Source organism: Cryptomeria japonica, chromosome 2 (assembly GCF_030272615.1).
Source record: "Cryptomeria japonica chromosome 2, Sugi_1.0, whole genome shotgun sequence".
Lineage (NCBI taxonomy): Eukaryota > Viridiplantae > Streptophyta > Pinopsida > Cupressales > Cupressaceae > Cryptomeria > Cryptomeria japonica.
In genome coordinates, this window is record NC_081406.1 from 495,194,521 (window position 1) to 495,209,458 (window position 14,938).

The 14,938-nt window shown below is 35.4% G+C and overlaps 1 protein-coding gene across 2 annotated transcripts in view; it reads left to right on the forward strand.

Moving 5' to 3' along the window:
• The window catches only part of LOC131030608 (uncharacterized), a 58,516-nt gene extending 44,921 nt beyond the window's left edge, over nucleotides 1-13,595 (forward strand). For both annotated transcript variants that reach the window (XM_057961487.2, XM_057961488.2), the window contains 3 exons: nucleotides 11,309-11,459; nucleotides 11,548-12,660; nucleotides 12,747-13,595. In XM_057961487.2, the coding sequence (XP_057817470.1) occupies nucleotides 11,309-11,459; nucleotides 11,548-12,660; nucleotides 12,747-13,106 (1,624 nt within the window). In that variant the 3' untranslated portion in view covers nucleotides 13,107-13,595. The remainder of the gene's footprint in view (nucleotides 1-11,308; nucleotides 11,460-11,547; nucleotides 12,661-12,746) is intronic.
• The last annotated feature ends 1,343 nt before the right edge of the window (nucleotides 13,596-14,938 follow it).

Here is a 14,938-nt window from a genome sequence, read left to right on the forward strand (position 1 = left end):
ATTCTCTGATTATTGATTTAATGTTTCCTCTTCTTTTCCTTCGATGCCTGCTTTATTATTGTTTGCAGATCTGTGTATTTGTGTTCTGATCTCTTTGATAAATGTTCATATCATTCTTCCATATTTTCTTATAATTCTGATTTAGGTCTGCTCTTAAATCTGCTTTTAACGCTTCAGATATTTTGTTCTACTCCATGGATCCTACCTTCTCAAATGAAAACTTCTCCACTTTATATCTTCCAATGTAAGGGAGAGTCACATCTCTTCTTAATGGTCACAACCTTTCACAATTACCACCCTTCGAAAGGGTCACAACCTTTCATCATCGCTGCCCCTTTGAAAGAGTCACTTCCTTATCTTCTTCCCATTAATGCTTCCTTAATTCCTTTGTTCCCTTCTTTCTTCCTTTTTCCCCTTTTTTTTCCAATTGAAGTTCTCTTCTCTTCCTTATATATCTCATGTTTGAGGGAGTCACAACTTTTCATTTCATGCCTTTTGACCATTCATTAAACTTAACTAAATTTTAATTATATTAATTTTTTTTTTAATTCTTTTATATTTTTAATTTATTTAATTATTACTAATTATTAATAAATCCTATTTCAACAGGGGGACATTACAGTCTGCCCTTCCCAAAATTGCTTGTCCTCGAGCAATGTAGGTTTCTAAGAACTGAATAAATCAATCCTTGGAGATTGGTATTTCTTCTTTAATTTGGTTGACCCATCGCTTGCACTATACTATGGATATCTTTGTGTTAAAGCATGGGTGATCTTAACATATATTAAGATGAGGATTGGAAGCATGACACACATATATTACCTCAAATGCAACTTATATCTTTCTAGTTATTCACATATCTAATACATATCAAGTATGAATCAAACACGAAGTATACATATGAATATATGCAAACATGGAGTATATGCAATCACGGAGTGTACAAGCAAATACACATGTTGTTAGATCCTTCCTTTTTTTTCATGTGCCAAAAAGTGGGCCTAAGCCCATCTTTCCTCTTGAGCTAGAAAGCGGGCCTAACCCCAATCTTTCTTCTTGAGCCAGAAAGTGGCCATAAGCCTGATCTTTCTGCTCCTATTCCAATTTTGAGCCAAAAAGTGGGCCTAACCCCAATCCTTCTGCTTCCAATCCATTTCGAGCCAGAAAGTGGGCCTAAACCGCAATCCTTCTGCAACTAATCCATTTCGAGTCAGAAAGTGGGCCTAACCTCAATCCTTCTGCTCCTAATCCAGTTCGAGTCAGAAAGTGGGCCTAACCCCAATCTTTCTGCTCTTGTATGCTCATTGATGTGTCATATACTTTCTCCAATACGCTTCAAACATTTGCTTAATATGTCTCATAAATTTTGAGGATGTAAGGGCGCCATAATTACTAGATTGGCTCTTCCACAAAACTCCATTTATTTATTGTCCCTTCTTCTCTTGCTTGGAAGCTTTTAAGATATTCCTCATCATGCCTTGTTTTCTTACTTGGATTTCCTTTTGTTTCACCATCGAACATTGCCTCTATATTATGTAATTGGCTTTCTTCCTTCTTCTTTCGATAGCCCCTAAAGCTCGTTGACTTATTTGCATTAACTAATTTCCCCCAGGCTGGTAGGAACATGCTCTGATACCACTTGTAATGTCCCCTTTTGGGAGGACACTAAATCTTGCCTAATATACTTGTAGAGTTATTGCAAGTTATGTATATTCAGTCGGCTGTAGTAATTTGGATAGATTCAATTCAATGTTGTTTCCCTCTTTAAATGCACAGGTCTGCTGTTTATATCAATCTGATCTTCTACCTATACTCAGATATATATGTGTGTATGGGAATCCTTTCTATTCCATCAGGTCTGATTCTCTGATTATTGATTTAATGTTTCCTTTCCTTTCCTTCGATGCCTGCTTTATTATTGTTTGCAGATCTGTATTTATATTCTGATCTCTTTGATAAATGTTCATATCATTCTTCCAGATTTTCTTATAATTCTGATTTAGGTCTGCTTCTAAATCTGCTTTTAACGCTTTAGATATTTTGTTCTACTCCATGAATCCTACCTTCTCAAATGAAACTTCTCCACTTTATATCCTCCAATGTAAGGGAGAGTCACACCTCTTCTTAATGGTCACAACCTTTCACAATTACCACCCATCAAAAGGGTCACAACCTTTCATCATCGCTGCCCCTTTGAAAGAGTCATTTCCTTATCTTCTTCCCATTAATGCTTCCTTAATTCCTTTGTTCCCTTCTTTCTTCCTTTTTCCTTTTTTTTTTTCCAATTAAAGTTTTCTTCTCTCCCTTTTATATCTCTTGTTTGAGGGAGTTGCAACTTTTCATTTCATGCCTTTTGACCATTCATTAAACTTAACTAAATTTTAATTATATTAATTTTAATTTTTATTCTTTTATATTTTAATTTATTTAAATATTATTATTATTTATTAATAAATCCTATTTCAACAAGGAGACATTACATTTTTGGCTTAAAATGCTGCTAGATCATAATTGTGTGAGCCAATGGTATTTAGTATTTATCAAAGAAGCAATAGTTTGCAAAAAATTGCGATCATACGCGATTAATGTCAAATCCTTGAGCCAGTTGATTTTTTCCTCAAAAAAATCTCGATTCATGAAAAAATCGTTGACCCAATTTTCAACGATTTTTTTCTTTCAAATCGCATTAAAATCATTAAAAAATCCCCCAAAATGGCAAAAAAAGTGAAGAAAATCATTCTAAAAACTCGCAAAACCCTAGAAAAATTCGTGAAATTACTGAATTGCTCAGAAATAGGGCCGATTTGAGACGGAATCAAAGTCAATGTGGAATCAATGTTGAAATAGTTGTTATTTTGTCCCTTAGTTTTCTTTCCGACCTTTGGAAACCCTAAATAAAGAAGTGGGACGAGCAATTGGGGTCATCAAATGAATTTGAAAGGGTCTCAATCATCCTAAATCGTGTGGGGCATATGAGATAGTGTTGAAGCAGCTGACAAATCTGCTCTAAATTGCAGCTTTGACATGACACAAGCTCTTTGCACACCTCGCCGAGTGGATTCTGCTGCTAACAAGTATGTAATTAATATTGTAAACTAGCTTTAAAATTAATACTATTATGCACTATGACAGGGAAGTTGCGGACCCCTTTAGTTTATAATTAATACTATAAAGTAGTTTTATTTTTTAAACTATTTTAGACTATGAACATATATTAATAGTTATATAACAAACTATAAAATAAAAATAATGTAAAATTTATAATGTACATATTTAATTTTTAACATAATATAGAATATATATTTTTTTGATGGTGGAAACTCTGGTTTTTAGCTTGGTTTGATCCCAAAGAGACCACTTACAGAGGATCTCTTCCCATGAGGCCATTTTCGGGGGGTCATCATTCCCCACACTTCACTTGTTCAAACCTGCAAGTTCAACGGCCTAATGAAGGCAGAAGCATTGTGAGCTCAAGGGCCTAGCGGGGGTTTGAACGTTGGTGGCTGCCTCACCAATTGAGTGTTTCTACCATGACACTAAATGTCTGAAGTTAATTTATAATTGATATAGTTAATTTTTGCTCAAACAAAGACATACAATTCATTATGTGAGCAATATATCCAAAGTACTCCATGAAATAAATCTGACTGACAACAAACAAGCTTACATACTTGTAATAAAAGAGCTTCCAACACACAATCATTAAAATTTGTCTATACCTAAAATAGTAGTTGCAAGCTAGGTATTGCCAAAACCAGTGGCTTGAAAATCTTTTACTTCAACTAGACAAATGCCTTTTGTTGAATTCTACCCCATATGAAGCATTGTAACTATGGAATATGATTTGATAAGCTTTCTCAAATATTGAACTACCCCTAGAAAACTCCTTGCCTCAATCACAATGAAAGTCTGATAAATTTTGATCTCATCTACTTCATAGACTTAGCTAATCTTTGATCTCAAACTTAGACAACTATTTGGTGTATTTGGTGACTGCCCTTTTAAAAAGTTGACTGAATATTTGCCTATGTAATCAGCAATATGAATATAAACAACAAAAATCCATTTTCTACAATTTATGGGTTGAATCCTATTGTATTTACTCTCTATATCTCTATGCTATGGAAATGCCCTTAAGTTTTAAAAAGAAGTAGTTTGTCTATTTTTCTACAATTTTTTATGAATTTTTAAAATCCAATTTTTTACCCATTTTTTCAAAAAATCTTATACTTTTGGTTTGCCTATTTTTTCCCCAATCGATTTTTGCTGCTATGATATAAAGCAATGCAACTGTGGAATGTGATTTGATAAGCTTTCTAAAACATTGAATTAAAACTCCTTGCCTCAATCACAATGAAATTCTTGGATCACTTCAAAATGGCTTCCACTTTTACTAAATTTCTAACAGTAGCTGGATTGTCTGTTAAGTTTTGATCTCAGTTACTTAATAGACTAAGCTAATATTTGATCTGACTTGGACAACTATTTCATGTATTTGGTGACTGCCCTCTTAAAAAGTTAACTGAATATATGCCTATGTAATCAGCAATATGAATATAAACAACAAAAAGTTATTTTCTACAATTCATGGCTTAAAATCCATTTTTTTGCTCTCTATATCTCTATGCTATGGAAATGCCGTTAAGTTTTTAAAAAAATAGTTTTTCTCTCTTTTTCTACAATTTTTTATGTTTTTTTTTTTAAATCCATTTTTTCCGATTTTTTCCGATTTTTTCAAAAAATCTTATACTCTTGGTTTGCCTATTTTATCCCTAAACGATTTTTTCTGCTATGGTATTTACTATTGATAATTGGCCTCAGTGAAATAGCTGACTTGTGTATTTTTGGTAAACTCTAAATTCTAGGAGTGATTTGCTTGCTAGATGTAAGCTGCTTCTTTACATAGGTACTTAATGAAAACTTGTTCATAGCTTTCTTTACATTCCCTAACACTTGCTTTATCCATTTTTTTCTTTTCTCTAGTTTTGCTTGTACAAAGGCCATAGTTATAAAATTGCATGTTCATCCCAATTAATCAACATTCGCCCGTCAGATTTTTAATCAACATTCGCCCGTCAGATTTTATCTTAAAAAAATCTGGATTTTGACTAGTTTGTTTGGCAATTTATTAGAAAAAAATTGTTATTTTTTGGTAAAAAAATAGGATTTCTGGTTTATTTCTTATTTCTGTGGCAAATTTTCTAAGTTTTCCTAATCATAATGCTAACCATAACCTTAATCTAATTTTTTCCTTACTGTTTGAAAAAATATTTTTTCCTGAGATTTTTACTACCATGGTACGAACATGACAATTACCCTGCATCTCTTTTGAATAGTCTTTCTTATTCACAAAAAAGTTAGCTTCATTGTTTGAGTCTCTTAACAATGCAAATTCTTCTTTGATATATTATTCCAATGTGACTATTATTCTGGAGAGTGATCAGACAATCTTGCTATAGTTCTTCTGTAACATCCTCAGGAAAAACTGTACATTCAACTTCAACAATGAAATCTATCTTGGAGCCATGGTGAAATCTAAAGTTTAGTACTAACAACTGAGTTTGGAAGACAGTTCAATACACTGTCAAACTCAGCTGCTCATAATTCACCTTGAATTCTTTTGAAAAAGTCATGATCCAAGTTTAAATCAATCTTTTGCAACAGTTTGTATGAATAGCTTAAAGTCCCACCAACAATGTGAGACAAGCACATATTGGTCTTGGAGATGCTGAGCCAAGATCTAGGGAAGGGTGTGCGGGGCAATGGAGAGCTAGACACGATCTTAGGAGTCATGAGACAGACCTGGGCATGGTAATTTCCACATGCACAAGAGATTGACCATTGGAAGCTTCTAATATAGTAATGTGGCACCATCAGTTTTTCACCACAGCATTACCCATGAAAGGTCCATCTGGCCTATTTTATAGTAATGGATTTCTGCATATGTACCATGTCAAGCGAGCACCTTGGGGCAGATATGCTATTCAAAATATTGAGAGGATGCTATGAATGAGTGGATCAAATGTCTGGATGCCAAGCTCCAACTATATATCTCAAAATGAGATTACTGAATTTATTTTTCACAATGAATTCCTTTTTATTCTTGTCTGATTTGACTGCAGAGCAAAATCAAGACAATGGGAGAGGCTGTAGTAGATTTTATCGATGATGTGTCTTGTGTCATCAGTAAAAAACCTACAAAAAACTAATTCCTCTTGTCAAATTTGCTTCATTAAGACAATCTTTTTTGACAGTTTAACCTCGGCTTCTCAAGCATCCTGACTTGGAAAAACAGCTCCCTTCCATTTGGGGAAACTATTAAAGAATTAGAGCTTCCATGGTCCAGAATAAGTATCAAAAGTTATTTTGGAGATTACTTTGTAACAATAATAATGTTATAGACTTTTCTGGTTTCCTTCGAGATCCATCATAAATATGAGAATGATGAAAGATTGCTCTGATTTAGAGAACTGTTGACGTGTATTTTGTACACTATCAAACACAGAATAAAATACCTAAAGGTACCTTATCCTCTCTTGAATAAAGCCTCTGATTGCTGAAGATATCGCGAAAAAGGATCAATCAGGATGACTCCAAGGTTCTTCGTTGTAGGATCTCTACGTGTGGATAAACTCTTTGTGGTATGATGTGATTTGCTTGAATCACAAGGGGACTTACACTTGATGCCTGAACTTCTGATCTGCTTTGAACATTTGCTGGAACACAGACTCTTACTAGCTTTGATTTAAAAAAAGGAAAAAAGACGAGGGTGAGGAGAGGATCTAATCCTAATACTAAGGAATGTAGGAGCAATGATTGATCTTCGATGAAATTCTAACTAAGTCTTGTTTTGACATCGCTGGACCATCTCCACAAGGCTAGTGCGATCTTCGAAGGAAAGCTTTATGATGTTCAAATCATCACTGCAGGCATAGACACCATCACGCTGATGCATATCAATGAAGAAGCGATAATTGAAGTTAGGCTTAAGCTGAACGATTCCAATTGAATACGCAAGGCAAGTCTGCAATCAACAAACTGCTAGTAGTATGGATATACGAATTTCACCATCAATCAAACACATTTCTTCCACTCATCTAATAACATGAAATCAAATATGAGAAGTATAAAGACCATGCAAATTGTCGAATCGACCCATAAATTTCACCATTTCTTCAATGAAGTTACAAGTCTTTTACAACAACATCTTGGCAACAATCTTTGCCTTCTCTCTCTACTCTACTCTAATTGCTATTCTATCAACTAGCTAATCACCTTCTAACTACTCTCTATCTACTAACTGCTTCCAACTATTTCTATTCTATTGCCTTTACAAATGAAATGCCAGGGCTTATATAGTTCCCTCAATACAATTCGATGGCTTAGATCAATTCGAGATCAATGGCCAAGATTCAACAATGAAAACCCTAATTAGGGTTTGTTACAACCATTACATAACATTTAATGCTTGACCAATGATAAAATTGTATTGCTTGGACACATGTCCTCTCTAGAAAATTCCACCAATGGATAGCTGGGGTAGGTACATAGAAGTTTGTGCCACCTTCCATGAGTTAGGTACATTGAATCTGGACATGCTGAGGTGGACCACATTGACTGGAGAAGTGATGACTAGGATGCCACCTCGTCTGACACTTGTAACTTGGTAAATATTCAACTTGATGTTGTTGAGAAGCTAGCTTTAATTAATTCATCTGGAACTATCTGCTTCTTCAACGAACCCTTTGCTCTGACTTCTTGTGTCCTTGATTTGCAGGATGATTGATGTACCTCACCTTGGAATACTGGATTGGAGAAGTCGCCCTTGATGACGTTAGTCCAAAGAAGGCCGTCCTTGTCGATGCTAGGCTGGAGGAGGTCGCCCTTGTCCTTGCTTGATCGTCTTTGATGAGAACCTGCCGACTTGTAGATCCTCCGGGCTTTGGAGTCGCCATCTTGATACCTACACAACATTTCAAAATTAGTAATATATCTTGAAATCTAAAAATTAAACTTTAAAAGGAAGATTCAAGATTTTAATTAGGAAACTTCATGATAAATCTTTTGTTATCATTTCCTAATTAACCATGTAATACTTAGATTTTTCCAAAAAATGTCTAAAAAATCAAACCTTGAATAAGGGTGTCAAGATGATTTTGCCATACCTCCTCTTGGGAATTAACTCTAAGAAATGATGTAAAAATAGATGAATTTTGCTAGGCAAAGTGTAGATCAAAGCTCTCCCTTGGATAAAATGCACCTCCTTTAGCTTGGAAAAGAACTCCACCTTCCTCTTAAAAAATCTGGAAATTCGCCTTCAAATACCTTCAAAACATCTAGAATTTATCCTCCAATCTAGCAAGAAATACGCCTCTCCAATAGCCTTCAAGATGAATTTCGCCCTCCTTAGTCTCCACACTTGGTAGAAATTCGCTCCACTCCTCTGGATTTCACTCCTCAAATTGCTCTCCAATTTCGCACTTAGGAAAGGATGATTGAATGATTTAAATTGTGAAAAAACACCTTCAATATATAGAGCGCTCACCTTCTACTTACCCATGAGGCCGACTTAGCAAATAAAAGGTGAAATAATAAATAAAACCTCAAAAGGAGTAAGCCGACTTGCCAAATAAAGGCAAAATAATGCCTTGTGTGCTCAACTTTTAATTTTTATTATTTAAATTAATTTTAATACCTCTAAGATGTTTATTTTGATTATTTCAAGGTACAAAATTAATTTATTAAATTGAAATGCCTTTAATTTAATGTGAATTTGATTTAATCTTCCAAAGGCTTCGAAGTGAGCAAATTTGGTGAATTTCAAGGAATGTCAACGTTCAATTAATGCAAAAAATGAAGGATATCATCAATTTCGCCCTGGACCCTTGGTGAAGGACGAGCGATTTTTACTTTTGTCCTCAATCCTTCATTTTTTAATTGCCAATTCTCGTTGTGGGGCTAGCAATCATCCCTTTCGTCCATTCCATACATGTTTAACTTGTTTTTGCAAGGCAAAATAGGTGTTCCAAAGCCTTTCGCCCTGGTCCTTCAGTGAGGGATAGGAGCGCTTTTCCCCATTGTCATCAAAATTTGTAATCTTTGCATCTCAATTCCACCTCAAGGCATTTTAAACCTCATTTCAAACTTATGTCAAGGCTTAGATTTGTCCAAACTTGAAGAGAAAGGGTGGATATCAGGTTTTTCGCCCTGGTCCCTTGGAGAGGGACAAGAGCGATTTTGCAAATCCAAGCTTATCCGTCCTTTGTTAGCCTTCGAAAATATATTCAATGGATAAATCATGTTTTCCTTGGTCTCTTCAAATCATAAAATTGTCTTGATCCTGCAAGAACAGTGCAAATTTGAAATTCAAGCTCCGGTCCTTCAGTGAGGGACAGGAGCGAATTTTGTCTTCTAGGCCAAAATGCTTCACTTTTCACCATGAAATGTCTTGGCTAAGGAAGATATCATCTTGTTACACGCCATGAATAAGAGTTCAAGTCTAAGAAAGGTCTAAAAATGTGTATATAAAGAAAATCGCTCTGGTCCCTTGGTGAGGGACAGGAGCGCTTTTACCTTTGTAGACAAAAACTCCATCATTTCATTGTCAAGTCTGGATGCTCTATCACGTTCATTTCATCCTCCACTATGCCTTTGATGTTTCAATTTAACCAAACAAGGTCAGGAATGACTCAGGATGTTTGAGAGTGGTTTCAAACCTCCAGGAGTTATATAGCAAAATCTAGTTTTTGGAGGTTTTTCAGTTTCCAGACTTAGTCAAATTTCAGGATCAGGTCATTCAGACTTAGCCAAAATTTCAGGATCAGGACATCACTCAAGCCGGTCTTGCTTATCCATGTGATCCCCTAGGCGACACTCAAAATGCAAAGGCTAACTAACAAAACCCTAAAAGACCAAAAAACAAACCCTAAAAAGCAAAAAGCAAGGGTCACCATTTGCAATGGGGTGATGTGTGAAATGGTCACAACAAGAACCCTATTTGTTATAATTACATGTAGGCTGGATATCTCTTGCCCCAAACCCAAACTTTTATTAAGAGCAGATTGGAAATATTAAATGGTCACTAACTACCATCAAGGTGGGGTGAGATAGGATTAATGCAAGACCAGTGATCACAAATTATTGATTAATCACCATTTATTGCAATTAATAAATAAAATACATTTTATATAACATGTCTTCAAAAGTGTACCCCGAATCAAGGTCATCATCCTAGTTTAAGTTGTCTGGTAATGATTTCAGTGGCTAGTCTTAGACTTAAGCTTTGTCAGGGGATTCTCTCTGGCAACAGCTTCTGCATCTGCAGCATGTCTTAGGGTTTGTTTCGTCAGGTGATTTTCTCTGGCAAGAACTTTTGCATTTGCAGTATAAACCTCATGAGGTGAGAATGAATGCTTCACCAAGATTGATTTGATTACCTTGTTAAAAACATCTGTTGCATGCTCTCACAAGCTGTGCTGGACTGACCTCCCTGTTTCTCCTATATGTGACCATTCACACGAGCATGAAAATAGATAAATCCTGCTTGTCTGCCTGAGAGCAATGGGATTCTTACTTGATTTAGTATCCTCACGAGAGTTTTGTGAAGAAGAAATTGTAGTGACTTTACCTATTTTTAGGATCTTGGTTATGTTATTTTATATACCTTTAATGTAGGGCATGAAATCTGAGGATGTTTGCATAAAATCTCTCTTAGTACAATGAATTCCTTGGCAATTTTTCTATCCTTGAAGTCATTAAATTTAAGCACTTAAGAGAGATGCCCTGTCTTACTGGAAATGATGATTATCTGATATTCTCAGGGCTCTTGTAGCAAGTGTTCTGAGGACACCTGCTTTTTGAGATGGATGGTGATTGACTAAGCATACAAATATAGATTCGTATGACTCACTTTTCAGTGCAGTTGCTTAGCTCTAGAACTAGCTCTAGAATCACCAGTTATCTGTTTAAGCAGGACTTTTAGTAATGGCATGCAATTATCTTTTTCAACAATGTAGAAAATTCACGCAACCATGCTTCTAGATCCATGGTTCAAACATAAGAGAATTAGAAGTGGATTTCAATGTTTTGATGCAGATTAGAGTTAGCTATTTTGCATGTTGATATTCAAAGGTCCAATTTTGTCAGGTGGTTTATATGGTTCCTTGGCTTAATGTTTGTAGATAATGCTAGTTTAAGAATCATATTAAACCAAGATCTATACACTAGAGTATATAGTGCAACAGTTTGTGATTTGTTTCAGCTCTAGATTTATATCTTATGTTTTACTTTTCAATATTCCATTGTTCAGCCCAGATGGTCAGCAATTAGCTTCATGTCGTGAAGTTTCTGCATACATGCTTTCGAATAATGGACAGTGCCCTGCTGTTGTACCTTCAGAAACACCCTCTTGCCACTCTGCAAAAAATGTACATGATTACGCGATAACGACATCTAGCATGGTACGCTTTAAGTCATTTTGTTTCTCTGATTGACACTATACAAGCTCTATGGAATTAACATCAAATGAACTTCCGATTTTGTGTGCAGCCTTGTAACTCAGTGGACCCAGTGGACTCTGGTGGAGGATGTTTCGAACATTACTCTCCAGGGTTAAATGACATCGCCTTTGATGATGAGCATAAAGAGACATCAGAAAAAAATGCTTCAAATTTAACACTAGGAATGGTTCAAAACAAATCTAGCAAGGATCATGATGTACCAACCCAAAATATGCCTGTCAAATGTTCAAAGTGCAACATAAACTTCAGTAACATGAGCACTTTAACTGCACATATGGCTGTTCATCATGGACAAAAAGAAAAGAAAACACGCTCTGCTAAGTCCAGCATTTCTGACGGGGTAATCATGGTAGATGGTAAATATGAATGTCAGATATGTCATAAAGTTTTCAATGAGCGTCATCGTTACACTGGTCATGTTGGTATTCACGTGAGAAATGCAAAAAGGCCTCAAGATTTATTGGGTGAAATTTCCAATGCAGCAGGCAAATCAGATCCTAATCTTCATGATACCTGTGACAATAAGTCTGCAAAGGATATCAACCATGATTCCTCTGTGATTTCAGTTTCCAAACATTGCAATCAGGAGGAAAAGGCAGATACTGATCTTCATGATATGTGTGATGATAGCTTTACTGAGCACGCTAATCTTGATACAACCATGACTGAAGTTTCAAATGACTGTAATCAGCAGGAGCAAAATGCAAATTCTAATCTTCTTGACATCTGTGGTACTAAGTTTACAGAGGACACAAATCTTGATGGTTGTGTAGCTACAATTGCCGAATGCTGTAATCAGCAGGAGCAAAATACAGACTCTAACATTCATGATATCTGTGATAATAAGCATACAGAGGATCCCAATCATGATGCTAATGTGACTTCAGTTTCCGAACACTGTAATCTGCAAGAGCAAAATGCAGATCCTAATCTTCATGTCATCTGTGATAACAAGTGTCCAGAGGAGGCCAATCTTGATGATACAGTAATTTCCACTTTCCAACAATGTAGTAAGCAAGATCAAAATACAGATTTATTTTTGAAAGCAATCCCTGAATCGTCATCACCCTCAGGAAACAATGACTTTTCATCTTCCCATGAAGGACAATTATTCAGTGCATTTGATGCAGCATCAGTAAAGGTATTTTGTTTTGGTGGAATTCATTTAGTCCCTTGTTCACATTTGTGTTTTCAAATCATGATATTTAAAAATTGATATTTTTCCAGGATGAGCTTGATTATAAATCTGCAGACCATAAAATTGACAGCTTAACAAGCTTTGAACAGTTTGAGATGGAGTATATGCCGAAGTTCTCATTTGAAACAAGCCAAGGAACAAACAGTCCAATCAATGAGCCAATGGACTTGGGCTTAGATTCTTCTGTTTTGCAGCAGGAAATGGAGCCCCCAGGTCAATTTGAGTGGGAAGAGGTATTGGCCAAGATTGAAAACAGTAATCAGCATTTTGTTTGTGTATGGTGTAACCAAGAGTTCAGCCATGATGGACTTGACAGTGATCTGCAAGCAGATTCTGTAGGCTTCATTTGCCCAAACTGCAAGGTTAAGATTGGACAAGTTCATATTTGACATGCTACTGAGTAGCAAATATTCAATTTGCAATGGAATAAAGTGATCTATATATTATATGACCCATTGCTCGCTTTTTTGAACAAATATGTGACAATTCTTTATTGATCGTGAAGATATTATTAAAATTTTGAAGAAATCTTCTGTTGTAGGGCAACTTCTATCTGCAGATTCAAAATCATAATTTTGTGGAGGTCTGAGTGCTATGTTTACACGAACTTGGTTGTCATTGTCGAACTTCACAACACACTCCCTTTTTCCTCAAATTTGGAAATGCTGTATGACGAACTTGGAACTTTTGTTTTGGCTTAAGCCTAAAGTGGACTAGTTCTGCATTAAAACCCTCATCTTGGGCAAGTTACACCATTTTCTGTTTGAGAGAGTTCCTGATATATCATATCATTTTTCTCTTCGTTGGATATGTTCTCCATGTTCATGGATTTTAGAATCCCTGTTCAAGTTTCAGTAAAATTGTGGTTCATTCTATCAGTTTGTCTGGTTGATTTTTTGTTTCTATGATCATTGGATGCATTTCTGCGTATAAAATATTCAAGCAGAAGTTTCCAATATACACCATTTTATAAAGCCATTCCAATATTAACTGAAACAGTATGATTAGAAAACGCAAATGAACTTCCATATAGGCACAGCGTAAATGAAGAGATTACATTATTAAGAGCATCTTGACAATCGCTATTTATACTATTCATATATTTACTCTTACCTACAATAATCATTTTTTTCCAATAATTATTACAATGGTCAATAATATATTACAATGGTTGATAATTGAATTCTATTTTAACAAAAAAAAATAATAAATAAAAAAATTTCGAAGTATTTATAGAGTATGATAGTGAGTTGGAGCATTAGAATGAGAAACCCCATTGAGAGACCTGGTGGAAGTTGGCAGGCCCCACAAGGACATACAAGAAAGGTATTCACTAAAGGGTCTGAAATAACAGGACAATGTAAGGTGTAGATTCATTACAGATAGCTTTGTGTGCATGTACACCGTCCTGTACAAATAGTTATTTGAGTCTCTTCAAGGAATTTCTGAGTATGTGCCTGGACATAACACTCCTAACGTGGTGCTTACATTTAATTCTAGATATATTCAATACAATTATCATGGTTGTATAGATATCTTGTCGTTTGCCTTCTTTTGCTAGCTATCCGTGGGTCCCATAGGCTGTTTGGCCTTGTGGACGTCATTAAAAACATTCATTCATTCATTACGTAGTGACAAGAGCTAATTTTACATTATGCTAATGAAAGATAACAACCAAATTAAGGGTTAATTAGGTAATGCTGAAAGTTAAAGGTTAAATTAAGTAATAGCCACGTGTCTTACAATATATGATAGTAGATTGCTATAAGCCTATAACAATTACCGGCATGCCCTTAATATGATCAAAATCCAATTTTACATTTTTTGGCTCGATGGATTTCCATATTGGGAGTTTCTAAGAGGGTGCCACTCTTGGGGCGTCAGCTTGATCGGAATGAACCTGGAAAATGTTTTAGAACAGAAGAATTTGAACAAAAGATTGAATTTAGGTGTATGAACAAGTACTGGATGTTGTTGTAATGGTAGAAAACATAGATTTCATACTGTGATGGAAAAAATGTTCAGACTGACAGTGCACATGTTAGGACTTAGAATCTGAGCCAATTGTTTTTGTACAACTTCTAGTGATGGTGTTTGGGAGAACTTTGTTGTCCTTGGAAATCTATAAATAGCCATGTATGCAAGCGTCAAAGGCATATCAATGTGTTGGAGAATTGTGGGAGTTATTGTATGTTACAATTTGTTTACAATAGGGAGAAAT